General features: G+C 43.4%; 1 protein-coding gene across 3 annotated transcripts in view; it reads left to right on the forward strand.

Moving 5' to 3' along the window:
- The first annotated feature begins 3,790 nt into the window (after positions 1 to 3,790).
- The window catches only part of Adam23 (ADAM metallopeptidase domain 23), a 159,811-nt gene continuing 138,616 nt past the window's right edge, over positions 3,791 to 24,985 (forward strand). For 2 of the 3 annotated variants that reach the window (XM_048459345.3, XM_085699154.2), the window contains exons 1-2: positions 3,792 to 4,304; positions 5,518 to 5,735. In XM_048459345.3, coding sequence (XP_048315302.3) covers positions 4,103 to 4,304; positions 5,518 to 5,735 — 420 coding nt within the window. In that variant the 5' untranslated portion in view covers positions 3,792 to 4,102. Of the gene's footprint in view, positions 4,305 to 5,517; positions 5,736 to 24,985 lie in introns of all 3 variants that reach the window. The other variant, XM_085699157.2, reaches the window with a different exon arrangement.

A 24,985-nucleotide genomic window follows, 5' to 3' on the forward strand; every position in this document is an offset into this window, starting at 1 on the left:
CTGCCTCACTTTTCTACTCACAAACCACAGGGCACAATACAATTTATAACTATGAACTTTAGTATATTTGACTGTGTAATGCATGCAGACATATTCTGTTGTTTAAAATGATGGCCTAGATTTTTATTACACGGATTATTTTTTAGTACTCTTATTTATGTATTTGAGATAGAGCCTTATATGTAATTTTTGCTGGTCTGGAACTTGTGTTGTAGTTCAGGCCAACTGTGGTCTTATCTGTCTCCGCTTCTCGAGTGTTGAGATTTAAGGCATGCACTATTCAACACACTCAGTTCACACACACACACACACACACACACACACACACACACACACACACACGAGAGAGAGAGAGAGAGAGAGAGAGAGAGAGAGAGAGAGAGAATGTGCAGTGTTCATGTTTGTTTGTGGAGTATATTTGTGGAGGTCACGACCCAAGTAGCTATCATTTCTTGACTTCAAGTGGCTCCCAGGGATTGAACTCAGGCACCTTTACCTACCAAGACTTCCTGGCACTGATTTTTACATTTTTAAATTGTTGTTAAGAATAAAATAAGTGACAGAGACCACATATCCCCAGAGACCATGATATTGACTAAGTGATACTTTCCAGAAAATGTGTTCACAGTCACCAGAACAAGACACAGAGACGTCACCTGTGGAAAGTCTATAAGCCTATGACGTCACCAGCCACAGCCGGCTCTGTGATGCCAGTTACTCCTCAGCTGTGGGGCAGCCCCCTCTGCTCTTGTTTGAGCTCTTACTCTCTCCTAGACCTTTTCTCAGCACCAGCTTCCAGTGTGGCCAAATCACTTAAATTGTTCTCCTGAGCCTATTCTATCACACCACCTCCTTTTCCGCCTCCTTTCACCTTCTTCTCCTGGGACCCTTTTGGGCCACATGCCTTGTAAATCTAATATTTCTGTGCTTTACTTTTTCTTGTTCTTGTGCCATTTTAATTGTCTCACGGGTTTTAAAACCAGCAAGCAGACTATGGCCAAGGGAGGCCTCAGTCAAGTGGCATTCTCACTCAGGCCAGCTGAACCATTTCTGCAAGTACTTGATTGCCGGGTCTGGAGGCTGCTTGGAGATACTGGTGTCCATACTGTATGGTCTGATTTGACCCACGAACCCTCACAGCAATCAGTTCCCACGTCTGCCATTCTGACCAGATCGTACCAGTGATCCACCGAAGACCTCTGCAGCCAGTGCACCTTTGTTTCCAGAGCCAGGCTTATCTCAAACTTCTGGTCTTTAATTTTCTTAACTCCAGCCAAGCTTGCTGAATCTCTCCTGTTGCTACCCGAGTTCAGTTGTCTTTTATCCTCACCTGCCATGGCAGGTGTGTGTGTGTGTGTGTGTGTGTGTGTGTGTGTGTGTGTGAGAGAGAGAGAGAGAGAGAGAGAGAGAGAGAGAGATACTGGAATGGAGCCCTTACACACTAGGTCAGCAATATGCCTCTAGCACCTGCTTTTGGTAAGTTTTGTTAGGGAAAAACCAGTTTGCATATGCAGAGCAAGGCATTGGAGAGGAATTAAGAAAGTCATTAACAACATACACCACAATGGTAAAAATGGGACTATTCAGAAGTAAACTCTATTACAATGAAACTTCTTAAACTACCTAATGAGAATCATGATAAATATAATAAATTGGCAACTAAAGAATATATGATTCTGTTGACCTTTATTTAAATAGAGGTTACATAGCAAATGTTAATTAATAACCTTTCCTGGGTGGTTTACTCATTTCCTGCCTCACTTGCTGGGGACGCTGTCTTGCCTCCAAGTGCATATGTAATCATTACACTTCTATATATAAATACTGTTTTTCATGACCCAGCATAAGTCAGCATCCTTCCTTGTAAATATCTCCACTCCTCATCAGAAACCAAATGGAACCTCATCCTGCGTAGGCTGGTGGGTTGTAACCGGTGGTGATCCGTCAGCCCAGCTCAGATGGTAGATCTATTTAGTGAGCAGACTGAGAGGCTGTCACTCAGTTATGAGACATGCCTCCGAAATAACTTCTGCTGGGACAGCTTTCTCCTTCATTTCCTTCTCCCTTCAAAGTCCTCAGCTATCTTCTTTCTGGTTTCATTCTCTCAAATTCATTTCCAGGATGTGTAGTATAACAAATACAAGTTGGAACAACCAACCACCTTGCCCTCTTGAGCAAGACCTTTGCAGGAATACTGGCCTTAGGGAGCAAAGACTCCTGTGTGCTCACCAGTTTAACTATACCATCGTGCTGCCTAATCGATCCAGCCTCTAGCTTACTCATTGATCATGTATTATCCAAGAGAGTTCCCTGGGCCTTAAATATCATGTTGGGACTTAAGGCTACAATGTGAATGAAAAGAAAACTGTGGCTGCCCTCATATGGAATCTGTGTGTGTGTAGGTGTAGTGTTAATACTAATTACAAATTGAGGTGTCCCATAAATACTCCTGCTAAAATTTGCAATGAAAAGGTTAAAATTAATATCTGACACCCCAACAATCTGAGGTCCTTGTTCAGGCCTGTCCATTCTTGTCTCTCTCAGAAGTTCTTGTGTTGGAGCTGGAGTGGAGAAGGCGGCAAACAGTCTTGACAGCGTGATGGTGATGTAAGCTTAGCTTCTTTTCTTTTTTAGGATTAGGGTCAGGTTTAGGGTTAGGGTTTGGGTTCAGGTTAGAGTTAGGCTTAGGGTTTGGGTTAACTTTTTGAACCCTCCCCAACCTTTCTATTTACCTCTATTTTAAATGCAGATAGTGGAATAAGATACCACTGTTATTACTCAACCATTCTTGGTAGAGTGAGTAAGTTAATGCTGGTATTACTGGAGTCTGGTGGTAGAAATGTGTCTCGAATTCTAATTTGAACCACCAGAATTAGCAGTGGCTGCTAACCCACCCAAGCCAGGGAACTGACAGAAGTGAGAGAAAATATCCCCTTTCTCTGAACAAGGTAAGACAGTATTTCAAAAATAGAAATGTGTTCTCAGAAATGTCTGTCCACCGCCAGGGTTGGTTGACAAACGATAGCTTTCCCAAGACGCTGCCACGATTGGTTTCTACTCTTCCGTATTTATTCTTTTCCAGGACACGGCCCGTCATACTTTCTGAACTTAGCTTTCCTCAAGTCCATGGGCATAGCAGGAAGGACCCACGACCCTGCAAGGGGATCCCAGTGGCTCCATGCCCATACAGGCAAGCCTGCGGATGCTCCGCAAAGCTTCCCACTGGCATCCCACTCGTTATGAGGAGCACAGCTATTTTTACTTCCCCGGCAGCGGCCCTTTATATTTATTTGAAGGAAGGAAGTAAATAAAGATTTTAGAAGGAAAATGCGTGGTCTCAGTTTTCACTGCTCTGGAGAGGGTTGGTATAGAAGTGGGTGCTGAGGATGGGTCGTTTTCCTTGGCAAGTTGTTGCTAGATCAGGCCCACCCCAGGACTGGAATCCACTGCACTTTTCTCTTTTGCACTCCTCTACAGTTTAAACCCTGACTGTAGGCTTGTTTCTCCCTTACCCCCATCTTTGGAGGTGCCACCATCTCTTTTGATGCTGCCTGGGATGCTGTATCACTCTGCACCCTTCTCTCCCCACACCTCTCCGGGGCTCCCACAGTAGAGCATGCGCAGTGCGGTTCATGCGGGCCACAGCATCAGCATCTGCAAGAGCATCAGCATCCGCACCCGAAAGCCCGCTCGTGCGCGCTCCCGGAGGGTGGGGTGCAGTACCGCGCTGCGCGTCCCCGTGTCTCGTGCCCGCGCCGCGCGTGCCCGCGTCACTCGCTCCCTTGCTCCTCCTTAGCATCCTCAGGCCCGGCAACAACCCCCGCAGTCACTGGAGCGGCCGCGCCCGCCACTGGGAGGGTGCAGCCATTGGGGAGGCTCTAATTTGGCGGAGCGGAGGGGACCCTCTCTGCGGGCCGCTCCCCGAAAGGCGGAAATAGCCGAGGAGGGCGCGCTGCCGTCCCCGAGCCCCCGGCCCCTGACCCCTGCCTGCGGCCGCAGCATGAGCGCCCAGCCGGCGTGACCGGCTCCGCCCGCAGCCGCCCCGCAGCCCAGCCCGGAGCTCTTGCGGGTCACTCGGACCGGCGCCCGGGAGCGATGAGCCATGAAGCCGCCCGGCAGCAGCTCCCGGCGGCTGCCCCTGGCGGGCTGCAGCCTGGCCGGCGCCTCCCGCGGCCCCTGTCGCTGCCCCGCCGGCCCGGTGCTGGCCCGCGCGCCACCCTGCCGCCTACTCCTCGTCCTTCTCCTGCTGCCAGCGCTCGCCGCCTCGTCCCGGCCCCGCGCCTGGGGGGCCGCTGCGCCCAGCGGTGGGTATGGCTGGTGCCCTTTTCGTTGCCTTTTCCATTGGGCCCTTGGGAGGAGAGAGAAGGGCACGCAGGTGCGTGTACCCTGGACGTTTGGGTCCCCAGCCTGGCCTTTGAGCGCCTCTCTGTCGACATGTCCACCCTTCTCAGTCCCAAGCCCAGGTTCATGCTAGTTCACTTTTGGAAGTCCGTTTCTGTTGCATTCACTAAAGACCCATTCCAGTGACTGTGGGTTCCACCCAGAGGTATTTCGTGGCTCCTGAGTCCTTTAGCGCTCTCTATGTAACTTCCAGGGACAGGGATACGCAGTGAGCAAGCAAGTTGCTTCTTGCTTTAGGGAACCTTATTATGAATGCGGGGAGCATGCTACAATAGTGACAACTGCTTGTTTCTTCAAATTCCCCACTAGGTTTAGTCTCTGCTGTTGGAATTAAGGTGAGGGAGGCATACTTTGGGGACCAGAGAAAGAAAGTCTCCAAGACACACTTTGCGCATAACCTTTGACTGTGTTTTCCCAAAATGCTTGTCATAGTGAGCAATCATAATAATATAGTGTTGAGCACACTGGTGATTGGAAGTCACTGAAAGCAGAAAGCTGACCTTGGCAGTAAAAGAAAAAGTATTTGGAAAGCTGCCAGCTTCTATAGCCCTTTATGACAAAACAGTTTTTTTTCCCCCTCATCTCAAAGTTAAAAAAGAAAAGGAAATCATAAAGTGATTGAAAGAATCACTTTACATCCAGGGCTTATGAGTTCAGCCCCAAGTCAGGTCAGAAGTGTTCTTAGTCCCCAGACGGGATGCTGCTAAACTTGGTCCAGTTGAACTGCTGTCCTCCAAAGAGGGAGGGGATGAGGGTTAGGACCCTTGAGCATGTCCAGTTGCTGACTCTTCTCTAAGCCTTTTCTGTCCCTGCCCCCTCATAGTTGGGACGTTCAGACCTAAGACTAGTTAGGAAAGATCTACATGGCTATAGTTAATATATAATATATAGCCATGATTGTGTAAGCTTCCCCGGCTCCTAACTTACCTAGGGCATCCTACTGCTACAATCACTTGATTTTCTGCATTTCCACTTCCTACCTCCTTATAAATAGAAGAACTTTGTTAATGCAATTAACGGAAAGGTGCATTTTAGAACTTACATACTTACTGGATGTATATGTGTATGTTTGTGCATATCTGTGCTTCCTGCTCTCCCCCCCCACCCCACCTTCAGCTCTGCACTGGAATGAAACTGCAGAGAAAACCCTGGGCATCCTGGCAAATGAAGACAATACATTGCAACCCAACAGCAGCAGCAATACCAGCTCCAGCAGTGCAGTGCAGAAAGAAATCACACTGCCTTCAAGACTGGTCTATTACATCAACCAGGACTCCGAAAGCCCTTATCATGTGCTGGACACAAAGACCAGAGACCAGCAGAAACACAAGAAGGTAGGCAGGGGCTGAGCAGGCCCGAGTTGCCGCCATGAAGACTTCTCCTTCGGTTTGACTTTCTGCCAGAATCTGATTCCACAAATTTTAGTGCAGCATTTTATTAAGAAAGCAATTAATATGATGATAGAAGAGAAACTAGAGGGAATTAACTTGGGATCGACCAGGGCAGGGTTTACCGTTTGTTTCTTTGACTAAATGAAACTGAACAATTTCAGATGTCCTGTGAGAAACTTGGTTCCGTGTCTCTCAGGTGCTTTGGTACCAAACAGTAGAGTGAACTTGTTTTTGGGACCTTTACGTAAGGATGCAGGAATCTACCTTTCAGGAGATAAAAGCTCCTGACAGTCTGTCCATGAAGGCCTCGCCGATAGGCAGGGTGGCTGCGGTTTCCCCAGCGGTCTTTCCGTGCGGAACTTGCATTTGAGTTTCCTTTATTTCTTTAACTGGGCATTGGGCTGGCATGGGGCAGCATTGCTATGGTTTTTATTTTTTTGTCAGTAAACAATTTGTCATTTCAAGAGGCTCTGAAGAACAGGAAACCGTGACTTGCCTAAGATAAAGACTAGTTTGGGTTGACTTCATCCTCGAGGGCACTGCGTCAATGGGGAACGTGAGCTTTACTTCTAGGTTGGTTTAGAAAGTGGTATTGTGCTTGAGAAAGGGCCTCAATTGAAGACAGAAGTATTTAATGTCCCAAGAGTTTAAGGGACCCCTTTTCCTGTATTATTGGATCCGAAGCAGGTCTACACAGTACCGTTGTGGAGCCTCTGTTCTGTATTAGGTGAAGGAAAAGAAAACAGACCCTTTACGTTATGCATTTCCTTCTGAACAGTTCCTGTTCAGTTGGCAAGAGAAGGAACTAGCATGTAGAATTTAGGCCAAGTTTCTGTGATTTGCACCAGTGTGTGGTTAGTTTACTGAAACGGGTAAGTACAATGTCCTTCCCCATTTCATAAATGGGTAGATAAGGATACAAGGCCTTTCTATGACTCTTCTGAAGGATGTAAAGTAGCGTTTAGATTGGAACTGTTAATTGTTACTATTTTTAGAACAAGTGAGGTCCCTGAGACACAGCTTTCTTCCTCCCGAGTAACTTCGTTAACCCTGTTCTGCTTGTTTGTGTGATTTTGAAGAGGTTTTTGTCCACCATGGTTCAGAACATGAACTTCTCCTTGGCCAAGTCTTTCCCTCAAAAGGTTTTCTGTAATTCAATGGAGCAACTAACCCTTCACATCTAAGGGTAGAGGGAGTGGATGTTGTCCTTAGGAAGAGACCTCCAAGGTCAAGCGAGAATTGAAGACTAGATAGCTTCCCTTATGAATGATCCCTGTGCCAAGTGGGGGCTGGACTGTGCTGTGTGGTTGTAGTTTTTAAACTCCAGGGCCTTTGTGCAGGGTGCTGGAGGAAGGCCAAAGCTGCTCCAAAGCCGGCTTTAAAGAACACCGAAGTCCTCCTCAGCTGAGATCTGAAAGAAACTTCGGTGGAATTTCTTTTTAACTTGGGCGTTGAGCTCTGTGGCTATTGCTTGACCTGTGGTCTAGCCTTAGATGGCCGTTTTGCTTGTGGGTGTGATTTTACATTATATGTCTGACTAAATGATAGTAATATCTGTTGAACTTTTACCTGTCACTATGTAGAGGCACTGAGAGTTCCTGTGGAGCCTGGTTTGATGCTGGAGTGACTAAGCTTCTTGACAGCCCCTCCCCCATAGACGAACTTCTTTTCGACTTTTGAAAAGAATGTTTAGGCAGGAATGACATTCGAAACTCTTTTTTTTCTTTTTAGTTTAATTCCGTAAATATCTGTTATACATTTCTCATATGCAAAGCTGTATGGTAAGGGTTCACAGGTAAGAGATAAGAGTAGCAAGGATGGAAGTGTTCTACTTACTCTCCAGGAGACACAGGCTTGGCATAAGCAAGATTCAGATTTTAATAGTGCCCATCTGATTTGGTGGCACACCTGAGATTTCCTTTTGTGGTCCATGGTTTCCTTTGCCCTGGTGTATTTAGGGTTTTCTTGGACTGGTTGATTAGAAGTGTTGTTAAGAACCAAGAAACTGGAGATTATTCGCCACAAAAGACCGGGTTCGAGCAAGCCAAAAATTTATTTAGAAAAAAGCTGGTATCAGGGAGGCAGCAGGGCTCGGGTTCTAAACTGCGTCCCCGAGGCAGGGGCAACAGCAGCTCTAAAGGGGAAAACCTTAGAGACTGCTCGAGAGTCCCATGCAATCAGAGTGTAATACTGGGAGAAGCAGTTGGTGACTTTGACGGTGGCACAGTTTCCGCCTGTCAGGAGTTCTGTGGGTTAGTGGTTGGGACTAGCTCTGGGCCAACCAATCAGAAAAGGGTGGAATGCCTGTGTGAGAGATTGAGGGCGCTGTGTGTGGTTCTGGGGGCATGCTGTGGCTATATGAGGGTTGGGGGAGCTGCAGCCTAGCCTTAGGTAATTTGGGTAGTAGCTCAGGGCAGATTGGCAGTCTGGGCCAAAATGGAGTTTCTGCTGCTAACTAGGATGGATCAATATTGCATGTTTTCCATTGGCTCTTATGATTTTTTTTTTTAATATCAGTGATGAGAGACTTGTCAGCTTGTCTGCCTCCCAAAAGTTACAGTGAGAAAGCATAGAATTCCATCCTCATTGCTTTAAAAAATAGTTTTAGATTTTAATATCTGTGGACTTGAACTTTTCCTCCACCCGGGTTCTGTTGCACTGAAGCACATTTTAATGAACGCCTTGGAAATGCTGACTCACTGTGCACTGTGCCTCTCTCCTGAATCCCTGTGACGGGGGTGGGGGGGGTAGAATTGAAATGGGACTTTCCCAAATCTAGGTTGCAAGGCCAAGCTCCACATTTATGTCTGAAGAAGTTTCATAATCTTGCATGTGGATGCATGAAAAGTTAAAATGCTAATTAACTCTTTCATAGTTGGGGAGTTTGAAAGCTGGCTGTGTCATCCCCCTCGGTATATGTTAGTGGTTTTGAAAATCATAGCTTTCTTTTTTTTGTCAAGGAATGCTGAGGAATTGTGCTGGTTAGTTTTTTGGTCTGTCAATTTGACACAAGCTAAGAACATTTGGGAAGAGGAAATCTCGATTGAGAAAGTGCCTCCATCAGATGGCCCATAAGCGACTCTTGTGGACAATTAATCCTCTTGATTAATAATTAATGTGGGAGGTCCTTGCTTACTGTGAGCAGGGCCACCCCTGGGCAGGTGCTCCTGGGTTGTATAAGACAGCCAGTAAGTAGCTCTCCTCCAAAGGCCTCTGCTTATGTTCCTGCCTCCAGGCTCCTGCCTGGAGCTCCTACTCAGCCTCTTTTCAGTGATACACAGCAATTCGGAATGTGTAAGTCAAATAAACTCTTTACTCACCAAGTTGCTTTGGTCAAGGTGTTTTATTACAGCAGCAGAAAACAAACTATAACAGGAATCATTTCAATTTCTACATAGTCGAAATGTTGTGGAAACAGTTGTCCACACAGCTCCATTTCTGAGGGACGTGAGCACACTCTAACTCTGTCAGGCTCTGAGGCATAAGCTAAGGCAGCCAGAGAAGGCAGGGAATGAATAAGCCCCTCAGACCTAAACATTTTTTTTTTGTTTTTGTTTTTGGTGCTTTCCCAAATTAAGATTCCTTTATAGATGGTCTTATTGGCTGATAGTTTATTATAAAGTCAGTTTAGTATGATGTAGCAGTATTAGGACCTGGTATAGAAATTTGTCATTTCGTGTGATTCTGGAAAACACAGACTTGTTGTCTGTCCTATTTTCTGCCACACACGTTCAGTCTCCCTGAAACCGTCAGGTCCTGAGTGGCTCTTTTGTGGGACAGCTCTGCAATGACTGGAGGTCCGGGAAGCTTTAGCTTGGAGGTCTAGCCACTATACAGACGAAGGCGTGACTGAAGGGTTGGGGCTTTCAGCCTTGCCCATCAGGAAAGGGGCTTAACACTTGGTTGATCGTCAGTGTCTAGTGACACAGTCAACCATGCTTGCCTAATAAAGCTTCCCTGAAGATCCAAACGCATTGGATTCTGGGAGCTTTTGGGTAACTGAACATGTGGAGGTTCCGAGATGGAGTGGTACCCAAACAGAGTCTGGGAGCTCAACACCTTTCTCCCATACCTGGCCTTACACATCTTTTCTGCCTGGCTGCTTATCTGTCTTTTCTATAATGTCCATCATAGCAACTAGTCCATGTTTCCCCAGAGCTCAGGGGGCTGCTCTGAGCAGGGAGTGCTGAGACTCCTGAGTTATAGCCATCTGTCATCAGCACAGGCCCTGGCTTGGGACTTGGGACTGATATCTGAAGTCTTGTGGGACTCAGCCTTCAACCTGTGAGATCTGACACTAGCTCCAGATGTACGGTGTCAGAACAAAATTGAATTAGAGAGCACCTGACTTGTTCATTGTGAAGAACCTGCCAATTTCTTGATGTGCAGGGAAGAAGCCCCAGACAACTCATGGTAGCACTGCTGTGTGAGATGGAAGACAAGTTTTGCATGTTCTTAAGTCTCTTTGTTATTAAGACTTGCCCAGCTTTATGAATCTAGGTCGAATGATGATATGATTATTACACACAGTAATGTATTATCGATGCAGGGTACTAATAATATGATTATTACATGCAGTAATGTATTATCGATGCAGGGTACTAATAATATGATTATTACACGCAGTAACGTATTGTCGATGCAGGGCACTAATAATATGATTATTACACTCAGTAACGTATTGTCGATGCAGGGCACTAATAATATGATTATTACACGCAGTAACGTATTGTCGATGCAGGGCACTAATAATATGATTATTACACGCAGTAACGTATTGTCGATGCAGGGCACTAATAATATGATTATTACACGCAGTAACGTATTGTCGATGCAGGGTACTAATAATATGATTATTACACGCAGTAACGTATTGTCGATGCAGGGCACTAATAATATGATTATTACACTCAGTAACGTATTGTCGATGCAGGGCACTAATAATATGATTATTACACGCAGTAACGTATTGTCGATGCAGGGCACTAATAATATGATTATTACACGCAGAAACGTATTGTCGATGCAGGGCACTAATAATATGATTATTACACTCAGTAACGTATTGTCGATGCAGGGCACTAATAATATGATTATTACACTCAGTAACGTATTGTCGATGCAGGGTACTAATAATATGATTATTACACGCAGTAACGTATTGTCGATGCAGGGTACTAATAATATGATTATTACACGCAGTAACGTATTGCAGATGCAGGGCACTAATAATATGATTATTACATGCAGTAACGTATTGTCGATGCAGGGCACTAATAATATGGGAAAAGGTTGAAGAGCATTCTTCGCTCATTCGCTCCTTTTAGAGGTGATTCTGTGAAGTCCTAAGAAACTTGATGAAAATTTGTCTTTCCATTGAAGCCCCAAGATTTTTCTCTTTGGATTGGGAAGAAATGAAAGAGGTACACGAGCCACAGCTTAGGGTCAGGGGAATGTGACCCAGATATCAATGGAGTCACTGAGACAAATGACCTCTTGCCGTGGACTGACTTTTAGGTAAACAGTCTGCTCTTTACTCCCCACAGTTCCAGACTGAGGAGACAATTTAGTTAATTCAATTTCTTCCTTCCTAGGCACTGAATCCAGAGTATCATGTGTGTTAAACATATATGTACCACAGCCGCATCTTGGCTGTAAGTGAATTTGGATCATAGTAATTATGCTTTTGCATTTACTTCAGTTTTTTAACAATATTTTAATTGATTATTTGGGAATTTTGCATAATGCACCTTATCATCCTATTTCCCAGTTCTCAGTTTTTGATTTTCTAGATGTCAGAAGCTCCATTGTTCTTGTTATGCAGCAATAGGAAGAGCAGTATGGGACAAGGAAGTCCCAAGCGTTTCTCCTGCAGGATACTTTTAATAATCTTTAGAAGTCAGGGATATATATTTTTATGATCGTTTTCTATTAAGAGGAAGTATCACTATTGTGGAACATGGGGGAAAAGGAATACGGCCTAAAAAGTTTCTTTCACAAGTCCAAGTTTTAGTGAAAGATCTGTTTGTAAAACCTTATGCTGTGGACACACCCCTGCTTGTGCATCAGCGTACTCTGTGAGTTTGATGACCAGCTCTGAGTGTTGCCGGTCCCTTCCTCTGTTGTGGTGGGAGATTGTATGAGAATATGGACCTTGATATTGACCTCAACAAACTTCCTACATTTCCCAGGAGTTTCTAGGCAATCATTGCCAGCTCGTGACTTGTAGAACTCTGTTTACTAGTGTGTCGTTTGTGGGACGTGGAGTGCTGTATCTGTTGAGGGAATTCTTGTGTAAACATCCATATATAAGAAAATAAATATACAGAAAGAATGTAGGGATTGCCATAACATTTAATGTTATAGTTATACTGAACTTAGAAAACAACCTCCGGATTCTTTTAGTTATTTTTGGTGCTGGGCTAGATCATCAGGAGAGGTAATTTTAGTCTTGAGTTTTGGCATTGTATAAGTTGCTAAATATATGTTTACACTGTTTAAGATAGCAAAAATACCTCTATAGTGCCCCTCCTCCATTCACAGTGTTTCTTTCAGGTATTTAGTCACCTCTCAGCTGTGGACAAGGAGGAGGGTGATGCAGCACAGTAAGACATTTGAGAGACCAGGGATGGGGTGTCGTTAGTGAGAAAAAGGTCCCTATAATTCTCTAGAAATCTAGCGACCATGGTTGATAGACTGTGCGGTTGAGAGAGCCGGGAGAAGTGGGAGGTCGTCAGGCCTGGAGACAGATGGAGAGCTTTGGTTTATCCCACGTCACACAGCGAGTCATGAGAGGGACTTAGGGAGTAAGCATGCTCTCGAGCATCCATTCCGTGACCTGCAGAGAGCTCACCTTCCTACAGGACGTTAACAACTCTGGCCCTTTCATTTTGAGCACTGACAGGTACCTGGAGAAGATAAAAATAGCAAGAACAGTGGGCACAGAGATCTCCTATAAAGGGCAGAGTGGGCCTAGGACTCTGGGTGTGACAAATGCACCAATTGTGAAGAAGTGAGTCGAGGTAATGTGGGCATACGCTTTAGATAAGGATAGGAAAAGACAGAGGGTAACACTTAGTGCCTTCTCTTTCTCCTGGTGGGGTGTCGGAACCAAGGCGCTGTGGTGTGTGGTTCATGTCTGTGTCATTACTAGCTGCTGGAACAGAAGGTGATAGACATGCAGAGGAGGGAGCAACCTTTGCTCAAGGAAGTCAGAGAGAAGAAAGAACTGGCCTGGGTCCCAATTCTACTCTCCATACTGTAGTTTGAACAGGTTCTATACAATTTTGTGTTGGAAATGCTCTTCTCAAACTCATACTTTAGTGGTATGTGATGGTGAAGTCTTGGGAGGTAATTAGGATTGGAGGAAGTTATGATGGTAGGGGCCCCGTGATGGCATTAATGGTTTTATGAGAAGAGCAATAGAGACACTCTAGCTACAACATCTGGTGTGCCATGTGATGCCCTCAGCCTTGTCGGGATGCAGCAAGAAGGCCTTTGTGCACACACCAGTGCCATGTCCCGGGGCTTCCCAGCCTCTAGAATCAGGAGCCAAATGCACCTATGTTCTCCCGCAGTCATCTAGTCTGTAGTATTCACTTATAGCAGCAGACAGAAGACTAAGGCTTCCTTCTGCCTCATTTGTAATTTTCTTTATTTCTTTTATGTCTTTGCGTATTTGAATTTGGATCTTTGTCTCTGAGTCTTTTCTTCTATCAAGTCTAGACCATTTTTGTTCATTTTTTCCCCAGAATCAATCTGAGCAGCTCCCAGCTGACCCATGCTGTTCAAAGTCCAGCTTCATCGTGTGGCCCTGAATAATGCTTTTTGCCCAGGGCCTGATTCCTTCTGTATACCATCCTGCCTTCACGTCTCGGGGCTGGCGGCCCACTGCCCCTCTTTCCAGCCAGGCAGAAGATAACCCAGGACTCTTTGTCTGGTGTGATTGCCCAGGTTTGGTGGTTTCAGTCTGCTTAAAATAGTTCAGGCAAGGAGAGAGCTGCGCACTGTCCCCATTCTCTCTGGGACGTTGTCTCTGCACAGAAGAGTGAACTTGGGGGGCGTCTTTGACTCTTCTCTCCTTCACTTCCTGTCTATAAATAGTCACTGATCAAGTCTTGATGCTGAGCCCTGAGCCCACCCCTCCTCCCTATTGTACTCTTGTCATTGCCTCTTGCCTCATTCTCATTCAATCCATCAGTCCCACTGCTGACAGATTCATCGGATCACGTGACTCCCGTTATCCACATCCAGCAAGCATCCTTTCAGCTAGAGAACTTTTCCTTGGGCAGAGCACAGGGTGCTCTCCTCCGCTTTCCTCTTAGACCACGAGCCCCTGTTCTTCCTCTTCCAGCATTCTTCTGGGACTCTTTGTCCAAAGGTCAGTCTGCCTGCGGAGAAGTCTATGTGCATGATTTTATTCATATCTGTCCACACTGTGGGGCTACTCTCAGAAAATGTGCTCCCCCTGGAAAGACCCTAATCTGTTAGTAATGTGACTTGAGGCTTTGAAGGCCAAATTCCGTTAAATTCTTGCCTCGTTCAGGGGATCTTGTCAATCTATCTTTAAGGACTGAAAAATTAGTTGTTCCCAAGGTTTGAGCTTTCAGAATAAATTCTTTTCCTTTCCAGAAAGCACATAAATCATGAAGTACATAATCATAAAGTTTTATTCACACAAAGTACTCAATTCTCAGTTGACATAGGTACCCTTAGCAAAGGTCCCTTAGCCACAGCTCACTGAATGTCGGGTTTTGCAGTATTACTGGGTAGTCTTTGTGTTTAGAATTTATGTACATTTAGTACAACTTTAATTGAGTTTAATGCTAGAAATTCTATTACAATAAGGACAGATCAAATTATCTTTTATTTGGAGTAATGATCCTGAGAAAAAGTCATCCTCATTCATGGCAGGGTGGGGGATGGTAGTCTCCATCCTGGGAACCCACTCGGGTGCAGCTGTGACTTAGTCCAGGCCCTCAAAGTGTTGTCTTCTTGATTCCTTCTTTGACGAGAGCCTGGACAGAAGCACATTTCCTTACCTGGAAAATTACAGACTGGTGAACTGAGCTCCTCTTTGAATTCTTCTGTGAAATGCACTTGTTCATTAACAAGATCCACCTTAACACTAAGCGTTTTCTAATGGTACCAGGAACCGCCTTAACAAAACGCAATGTCTTTTAAGGGTTTGGGATGAGAAGGATGGGAACACAAGAGCATCCCCTCTACAGCATGGACAGTAACTACTGAACAGTTAAGTCTCAGTAGGCTGCTAAACACAAGGATGGCTAGGTTTAAATCTACCATTACACAGCCGGGGACATTTGTCTCTTACTTATCTGTGTGGCAGTGTCCTGCCAAGGACCAGTCTTGTCAAGCTTCAAATCCTAGCTGGACAGTGGTGACTAGGTGACCAGTGCTTCTGGACTTCTTTTTTTGCACAGTGGGAGTAAAGATACATTCAGGGGTAGTCTGATCCAAGCATGAGCAGCAGCTGATACATGAAAAATAAAATAAAACAAAGCAAAGCAAAACAAAACAACAGCTGCAACAAAAACAACCTAAAACAAAATAAAACAGCAACAGAGGGAAAAGTCAAAGCCCCCAAGAGGGCTGGAGGTAGAGCTCAGCTGTAGGGTGATTGCCTAGTACTGGCCAGGCACTGGGTCTGATCTCTTGCACCACTGGGGAGAAAAAATAAACCAACAATAATGGCATTGATTTTGATATTTTGAGTGCCTGCTGAATTCCAGGATCTCTCTGGAGCTTGCTTCCCCTCAGTATGGACGTTTAAAAACTGTGGTGGTAAGTTGCTGTCCGGGCTTGCTTAGTTGGTGTTTTGGGCTGTCTTTTGTCACCTGTCTGTAGTAAGAAGGCCACTTGTTGGTTCCCGGCCGCTTATCCCCAAAATAATCACACAGAAACTGTATTATTTAAATCACTACTTGATCTATTAGCTTTATATTCCTATTAGCTAGTTCTTACATATTAATTTAACCCATTTCTATTAATCTGTGTATCACTATGTGGCTGTGGCTTACACAGTTCTGGCATCTGTGTCTGGTGGGGCTACATGGCTTCTCCTGACTCTGCCACCTTTCTCCCAGCATTCAGTTTAGTTTTCCCCGCCTATCTAAGTTCTGCCCTGCTATAGGTCCAAAGCAGTTTCTTTATTAACCAGTGGTATTCACAGCATACAGAGGCCTGCTAATACATATGAAAAAGTCACTGTGGATGGAGTCTACTTCTGTTGTAAATCACCAAATGTGTAGATAAGTCTTTTCCCCTTGTGTCTCCCAAATATTTATTTATTTATTTTAGTGAAATAGAACATAATAAATAACTTACAGTTCAACTCTCCAATGCTTTGTAACAGTGAATAGCTTTTGAATTGAGCTTGAACAGTTTTATGGCGGTGTTGTCATACGTAAAACCACACACGATCCTCACAGCGAAACTACTGAGATGATTATTATTTCTATGTTCTGGACGTGGAATTTGTGTCTCCAGACTTCCAATCCCTTGCTATTTTTTTTTTTAAATCACAATTCCTTGGACAGGGCATAGAGAACTTGCCTTCTCTTTTAGATAAAAATGTTTTAAAAAAGTATTTATCTAAATTTTTTTCAAAATACTTTTTAAAATACTTACATTAGTGTGTGTGTGTGTGTGTGTGTGTGTGCTCGTGTGTGCGCTTATGAATGCACGAGTGCAGTGCCCACAGAGACTAAGAGAGGGTCTTACAGGCAATGTGACCCCATCTCAGAGGAGCAGTGCATGCTCCTAACCACTGAGCCGTCTCTTTGCCCAGACACTCATCTTCTTCATCAAAAGTCAATGAGGTGAGCTAATGACACCTGAGCTATGTACCTGTGTATATTCCCATGCACACTGTCTTCAGGATTTCCCTGCATTCAGTGGCTTTTTTGGTCATTATATTTTCCCTTCCTCTTTCTCTCCCTCTTTCCTCTCCTCTCTTTCTCCTCTTCTTTCTTGCTTTTTAATTTTTGAGACACGTTTATACTATGCAACCCAGGCTAGCCTTGAACTTACAATGTAGCCTAAGCTACACTTAAGAAACTGTGGTTTCAGCTTCCTGAACACTGGGATTGCAGGGGTTTCCTACCAGGCCCAGCACCTTCCTTGTTAGCTTTTAATTTAATTTAATTTTTTTCTATCAATTTTCCCTTCTTTATGTTAAAAAGTGAGATGGACTTGTTTGGTGTTTCCAAGCTGTGCCAGACATCGACTTATTTTAGAAGTGACTTCTTTTTTTGGAAAATATTCTTGTATGCTTTATAGGAACTCACAGCTTAAGGAGGTGGGCGTCTGAAGTAAGCTTATTTAACAAGAACTGGTAAAGCTGGTACAGCCACCCTTTAGTTTTCAGTAGGAAAGAAGACAGAACTCCCGATTTAGCCTTTTTGTCAGCACGTGAAAGGCATCGTAACCCGTGATTCAATACAGAGATGGTATTTCAACTCAAAGCAAGGAAATGGCCATTTAATGACCCGGTATATCCATTTATTTGTGGGAGACATAGGATTTTAAAAAATACGGCCATTATTGTGGTTTGAATATGAAATGCCCCCCCACAGGCTAGTGTGTTAAGAGGCTTAATCCCCAGCTGGTGTTGCTATTTTAGGAGATGATGGACACATTAGGAGGTGGGGCCTGGCTGTGGGAAGTAGATTTTGGGGCTGTGTTTCACCCTGCTGTTTCCTGGGCACCATTACCTGAGCAGTGCTTGCCATGGGCCCCTGCTGAGCCCGCTGAGAAAGGGCAGAAGCCTCTGAAAGCAGGAGCGGAAGGGGCTTCTTTCCTTAGGTTATTTTACTGAGGTGTTTGTCACAGCTCTGTGAAGAGGGACATATTCTTCGTCCCCTCCTGCTACCCTTGTTGCTAGAGAGCGATGAAGAAGGATTCAGGGTTTTCAGAGTCTTGGTTTGAGCTGCCAATGAGTTGGGTCCATATCAGATGGAAGAGGGCACGGGCTTGCCTCAGCTCCTGGGAGGCCGGGGTGAGGCTGTGACGAGGAGTGAATGTGGGAGGATGTGCGAGATGAATTAATTAGCTGTGCCCCTTGCCAAGCCACGGTGGCAGTTAGAGGAGCATTCCCTAAACGTGAGATCTGGAAATCGGGCATCTTGGTGAGTTGAAAGGCAAACCTTTCTCTCCTCACCTTTTCTTCATTCTTGGCAATGCAGGAGTGGAAGCCAAGCCTGCGCGTGCCAGGCCAGAGCTCTGCTACTGAGCCACGCCCCTCCACCCTCAGGGCATCTTTTTGTTCGGCTTTGAGGGTATTGATAAAGCCCCCAATACTTGTGCTCTAAAAAACAAAACAAAAAAAAAAAACAAAAAAAACCAAAAAACAAAAACAAAAAAAACCCAAGAACTGTCCCAGTTAGACGCCATTCACCTTTCTTCCCTCTCTTCAATTCTCCCAATGGGATCAAACCCGAAAACAACTTAGATTTGGCTTGGAAATAAAATATAACAAGGATGAGACCATGACAAATAGAATGTGCCTATGTCTGCCAACTAGAAAAAAAACCAAACCAGGACAAAAATAGCAGATATACAGTTTGCTTTTATTTTCACAGTGGGATACAGTTGAACAGGCCACGGCCAGGAGGTAAAATCTGTGTGCCTGTTTGCCTGAAGAGCTGGCACACTGATTCTCCACCGCTTATAAATGATGGCTTTGTAGTGAGCTCTCACTAATTGCTCTGCTAATTGCTGTGGGTTGTCCTGTGTGACAAAGCGGCCTTTTATCTCTGCAGAACGTTCATACAAAAGCTAGCAGTGTCCATCCCTGTTGAGCTGTGTGAACACCATCACTTGCTCCCTTCAGATGAGGTGTTCAAATGACATTTTGTTGTTTTTGGTTTTGTAATGGTGTGTGAAACTGTTTTCAGAAATGGTTAATCATTATTCCTTTCTCTTATAATTAATTTAATACCCATTTTTTTGTTTTCTTTATTCTTTTATTTGGGTGGTATTCATCATTTTAATAAAGTACTGAAGCAATTAATATTGTTGCTCAAATAGTGTATTTATAAACTAGCCCTTCCCATACTGTCTTCATAATTACCTCTAGTTCTATTTTCTATAAAATAGATTCTTTATGCATAATTGAAATCTAAAAGTCTACCTATATGAGACCATAAGTTTGTCTTTTCATTCATATTTCCCCTGCTTGTGGGTTCTCCTGGGTGTTAGAAGTTCCTGAGCTAAGCGGACTCACTGTTATGAAGCACTTGTTCACAGTGTAGGGGCTGGGAGCCCCTGACCTTCCCTGGAAGGCTCTCCTCACCCTGTACCTGCCACCCTTTGTTTCTACGTTGATATGTACGTGACAACCCAGGCTTACCATGTTCGTGCTAACATCTCCCATGTCAGCCCACCCCTCCCATGTTCTTCCTGTGTTCTTCCAGACAGTTGCTCAGGCTAAGAGCCTCCTCCCACTCGCTGTCGTAAAGCACCACTTCCATGTCGTAAAGCACCACTTCCAGCCACTGACTCCACTGCCATGCAGAAACTACGGCCAAGTGGGTCCAGCGTGCCGTCCCTCTGCCCACACTGTCTTGTCAGCTCTTCTCCTGTCCGTGGCCACCTCCCTCCTCCCACTCTTGTCATTTCTGCACACATCATGCAGAAATGGGGCTCAACAACCCCAGGAGCCTCCCATCTTCTCAAAGGGACTTCCGCTCCTCCAGTCATAGTGATGAGGTCACTAAAGAAAGCTAAGCTGTTACTATTGTTGTTGGATAGACACAGGTGCTAATGCTCTCTGTGTTTATGTCTCTGAACACATGGATTAGAAAGAGGAATAATATTTAAATACCAGTTTCACCAGTGATTTGAAATATAATAAGCTATACTTTGTAGAATTCACTTTCCCGCAGAAATTAATTCAATTTAATGTAATTATGTTTAAATAAAGAATTAAAATTGTATACCAAAATTACTTATGTACTTTGATTAATTCACATTTTAATAAAAAGTTTTTGTTTTCTTATTTTAAGATTTTAAGCCTTGGAATTAAAGTGGGCTTTTAAATTATAAGAATAGGAAACAAAAGCATCATCTGAATATATTTGCTCATGTTGTGATACATTAAAGGGCATCTTTTCTGCCCAAAATGCTTTTATGGTTCAGTGACTTGAGAAGTTGATGCCTCTAGATTTGGCCAAGGAAGAGGCTGTTTCTGTGGTCCAATCATTATTTTTATTTCCACAGGAAGATGCTCTTTCCTGCTTCTGGGTATCTAGGGCCAAGCATAGAGACTCAACAGTGGTACCAGACATCCTCACAGAATTTTGGAGGAGGGCTCTTATGGAAATACACCATTCTGCAAACTTCGGGCTTCCTGGGCAGAGAACAGAGGACAAACATATCTATCTATCTATCTATCTATCTATCTATCTATCTATCTATCTATCTATCTACCTACCTATCTATCTATAAAACAATGGCCCTATTTTGCAATATCACTAGTACTGTGTAAGGGTTTCACATCCTTGTTGACACTTTTTATCTTCAGATTTTAGATACTAACCATCCTAATAGGTGTCAGGTCTGCAGGCTTTGTCTTTATGTCTTCAGTGTTACTAAGGTTGAACACTTTTTCATATAGTCATTGATGATATATATATATTTTCTCTGGAGAAGTTGCTTATTCATTTTTTTGTCCCTTTTTGTTTCTTATCTGTTGTTGATGTATAAAAATTCTTCACATATTCTGAGTATTGATCCTCAGTCTCTTGACCTGCAAGTGTTTTCTTGCATCTTGTGTGGTGGACTCTGTCATCTTGTTGCCATCCCTTCCTTCCCTTCATTGGGAATTGGCTCAAAGGCATGCTAGGCAAGGGTTCTACCATCTATCTTTCTATTTTTTATTTTGAGACAAGATCTTATTCAGCTGTCCAGTTCCCCTTGAACTCACTCTGTGTCCCAGGTTGGCTTCAAGTTTGCAACCTTCCTGCCTTAGCCTCTAGAATAACTAGAATTACGGGCCTGTGCTGCTAGGCAGATAGAGGTTTTTGATGTGCAGAAGCTATCATTTTTGTGATGTTTCATTTAGTTTTTCTTTTGGTGTACATGCTTTTAATGTAGTAGCCAAGGATCGCCAACTCCTGTGTTATGAGGTTCCCCCCCCTATAATTTTTCCTGTTCCCATGTTTTTTTTTTTTTCCGAAAGTTATTGTTTAGGGCTTAAGTTCAGGTTCTCAATGACCATTTATTTAATTTTTCTATGTCATGGAAGGTCAGGTTCCAATTTTTTTTTGCATGTGGATATCCAGTTTTCTCCATATCACGTATTGAAAAGACCATTTTTCTGCTTTAAACTGCCGTAGTGTCCTTGTTGAGTATCGTTTGACTACATTTGTGTGAGGCTTTATACTATACTCTGATGGCCTTCGTGTTTTTCTTTAGGCCACTAGCATACTTTTGATTATCATAACTTTGCAGTAAGTTTTGAAGTCAGTAAGTGTCAGATCTCTCTCCCCTGCTCTGACTGAAGCCAGGGCCACATGCATGATAAGCACATGTTCTAACACTGAGCTACACCTGTAGGCTCTGTCCTTCAGGTGGATTTGGTTGTTTGGGGGGTCTTTTGAGATTGCATTACAAACTTTAGGATTGATTTTTCTATTTCTGGGCTTTGACCACTCTATTGATTACTTAGAGTAGTATTTGCACTTTTTTCTCTTGAGTTTTAAATCCATGAACCCTGATGGATACCCATATATTTGTGGCTGTAGGTTTCTTTGATCTAGTTTTGTGGTTTTAGAAATATATCTTTTGCATATTTAATAAATTATTCATCATCATTTCATAGTGAATAGGGTTGCTTGATTAATTTAATTTTCAGATTGTTTATTGCTAGCACGAGGATATCAGACATAATTTTGTGGTTCTGGGTATCTTCTCAGGGTCTCACACACCCTAGTAAGCACTTTACCATTGAGCTACACACCCAGCCCTTCAAATGAATTCTGAGTATGGCTTTTGTACTCTGAAAACTTTCTGAATTCATTTATTTCTCTTTGATTTCTTTTTGTAGACTGTAGGATTTTCTGTATATGAAATTACGTCATGTATGAACAGATGAATTTCTGTTTGTCTTTCCAATTTGGATGCCTTTATTTCTTTTTCTTGCTTAATTACTGTAGACAAAAATTACTGTCTTGCCCAGTCCCAAAAAAAAACGCAGAAGCTTATATTAATTATAAATTGTTTGGCCTGTTGGTTCACACTTATTGTTAACTTTCTCTTACAACTTAAATTCGCCCATAATTTTTATCTATGTTTAGCCACATGGCTTGGTACCTTTTCTCAGTAAGGCATTCTCATCTTGCTTCTTCTGCGTCTGGCTTTTTGTTGTTGTTGTTGATGCTTGCTGCTTCTTTGCATTTTCTTCCCAGAATTTTCTTAGTCTGGTCACTTCTTGCCAACCAGCATTTTTAAAAAAACTAACACTAATGACAAATCTTTACAGTGTAGAAGAGCATTATCTTACAGCAGATTACTTTGGCTGAGACTTTCATTATAGTGTTTAATAGAAGTGGCAAAGATAAGTACCTTCATTTTCTTTTTGAACTTAACCTTTACTATTCAGCATCATGTTGGCTGTAAGTTTAGATATAGAGCATTTTTGTTTCAATAACAACAATAATAAATATAAAGATAACTTCCTTCTATAAGTTTTTGCACACATTTCTTTAAAAAGGAAACCATGCTATGTGATGAATGATGATTAGTAGGCTTCCAACTTTGGGTAAGTTATTTATCTGTATTTAAAGTTTGTCATTTTAAACCTAAGAAGATTGAATTAGATTTTGGGATGTTTTAGTGTGATTTGGACCCGCCTGGGAGGTTGCCACAAGGTGTGTGAGATTCAGTGATTTGAATTGTTATATGTCATTTAATTTTGATGTGGGATAGTTCATTTGACAAAACACTCACAGGTTGTATATCCGTGGACTGTCCTTCAAAAAGAGATAGGTGCTCTCAAGTGAAGAGTCTGTCATTACTTCTAGGATTGACTCTGTTTATGCAATAGCTACCTTCTGAAACTGCGGTCTTAAACAAAGAATAGGAATAATAAGTTGTGGATATTTATCTGATAATAAAAAATGGTATGGTGGGAAGATGGCTCATTTCAGAGAAGCATCTGCAGTGCAAGCTTGAAGACTTGTGTTTCGGTCTGTAATAACCCATGTAAAGAAAAGCTGACCATGGCAGCTCATGTTTGTGACTTATATTTGGGGCATGGAGATGGGTAGATAGATCCCAAGAGCTCACTGGTCAGCTAGACTAGGTGACCTCATGAGTTCCAGGTTCCGTGAGAGACTCTGTTTCAGAAAATTAGGTGGAGAACATTGAGGAAGATATTTGACGCCTTTAACCTCCACACAACTCAAGTGTCCCTATTCAAAGACTCACAGGAACATGTAGTACCAAAGAGGGTGGGGAGGGGGGAGTGACAGGCTTCAGGAACAAATGGTGTATCTGACTTATCATGAAGTCCTTAGCAAGACAGTGACTGAATTGTAGAATTCCTAAGAGCAATGTTGAGACTCCAGGGCAAAGGAATGTTATAATAGGTGAAAAACTGATGGCAGATATATGTAAAGATGCACATTTCCATGTGTGACATTGGCATAAATATGTTGTGTGAAATTCATAGTTACTCTAACATTTCCCAACATGGTCTAAGAATTCATAGTTCACAGTGGCACAAAATGAAATGCAAGTCTCTTTCTGAGCACTCTTCAAAGGCTGTTGAATTCTGTTTTTAGTTCTTATAACATTTAATAATTTATCTCTGTCCTATTTTTAGATTTCCATCAACTTAAGATATTATCTTTTTTTTCTGTTGAAAGGAAAGGTGAGCATATTTCACTATGGTGTGCCTCTTTCTTCCCCAACTCCTGACTTTTATTTCTGACATATTTTCTTTCTCTTTTTGTGTGTGTGATTTTAGTAGGCATTATACACTTAAAATAATCTTGAAGGGATTTACTTTTAGAATTAAGTGTCAAGTTGTAGTCTTTGGCCTCTAGAGAGAGAGAGAGAGAGAGAGAGAGAGAGAGAGAGAGAGAGAGAGAGAGATGACCTTGGAGACCCAGGGAGAGCAGCTGGGACAAATTATGCTTCTATGATGGGCTGCCAGGAGTGCGTGCTCAGTGTGTAAGGCCTTGGAAGGTTGACGGTGAAGGACAGAGAGACATTTTGTGGACGGAAAAGTATTGCCTATTTCCTGCTGTGTTATTTGTTCAAGGTAAGAAAGGACCAGAGGACAACGGTCTTGTTAGGATTGCTTTCTTGTTATGTTAAGAAGATGTGGAAATATTTTAAAAGGGAAAGAAGGGAACAAACATTACCTGATTCATATTTTAAAGAGGCAATCTGGCAGTCCTATTCAGGATGGAGTACTGTAGGGCAAGAGTGGATGTAGGAGATCTTTTGGGGCCTGTGCACAGCTGTCGAGGGCAGAGGCAGTGCGGTCTTTGCTGGGGCAGGAGCAGGAGCATGGCAGATAAATAGCTAGATTTGGTACATGTTTAGAGATGAATCTTCTGGTTTCTAGTGACTGTGCTGGAAGAGGAGAGGGGCCATGATGTGTAGATGAATCTCTCTTCCCCTAAGCTGTCCACATCTGCATCTCCAGGATCTGTGAATAGGGCACTATTCATGACCAAAGAGATTTGGTAGGTATAATTAATTAAAAGATTGTAAAATGAGGTTGGAAGACCACACATGAGCACTGTGGCCCAAATGAATCAGAGAGAAGAGGAGGACGGTGGATGCAGAGGCGTGCTCAGGGGGACCCGTGAGCCCAGGAGTGTGTTCATTCCTGGGATATCAGACAGGAAGGAACTAGACTCTAGGGCTCTCCAGATGGAATCAGGCTCGCCAACACCTTCACTTTAGACTTTGATTTGGACTTTTGACCTCCAGAAGTGTCAGATAACAATTTGTGTTGTTTGTAGCTCTGATATTTATAGACATTCGCTATGTCAGGCATAAGAAACTAACCCTGAAGTCTGGAATGCCTGCTGAACCTTTCCCAGGGAGCCTATGGAGGAAGCTTAGAAGCAAGCGTTCTCTGCACTTTGCTGCGGAGAATGTCTGGTCAATGACTGACTTAGCTGTGGTGTCAGGGACAGGGCGAAGTGGGGTGG

This window comes from Myodes glareolus, chromosome 1 (assembly GCF_982192425.1).
Source record: "Myodes glareolus chromosome 1, mMyoGla1.1, whole genome shotgun sequence".
Lineage (NCBI taxonomy): Eukaryota > Metazoa > Chordata > Mammalia > Rodentia > Cricetidae > Myodes > Myodes glareolus.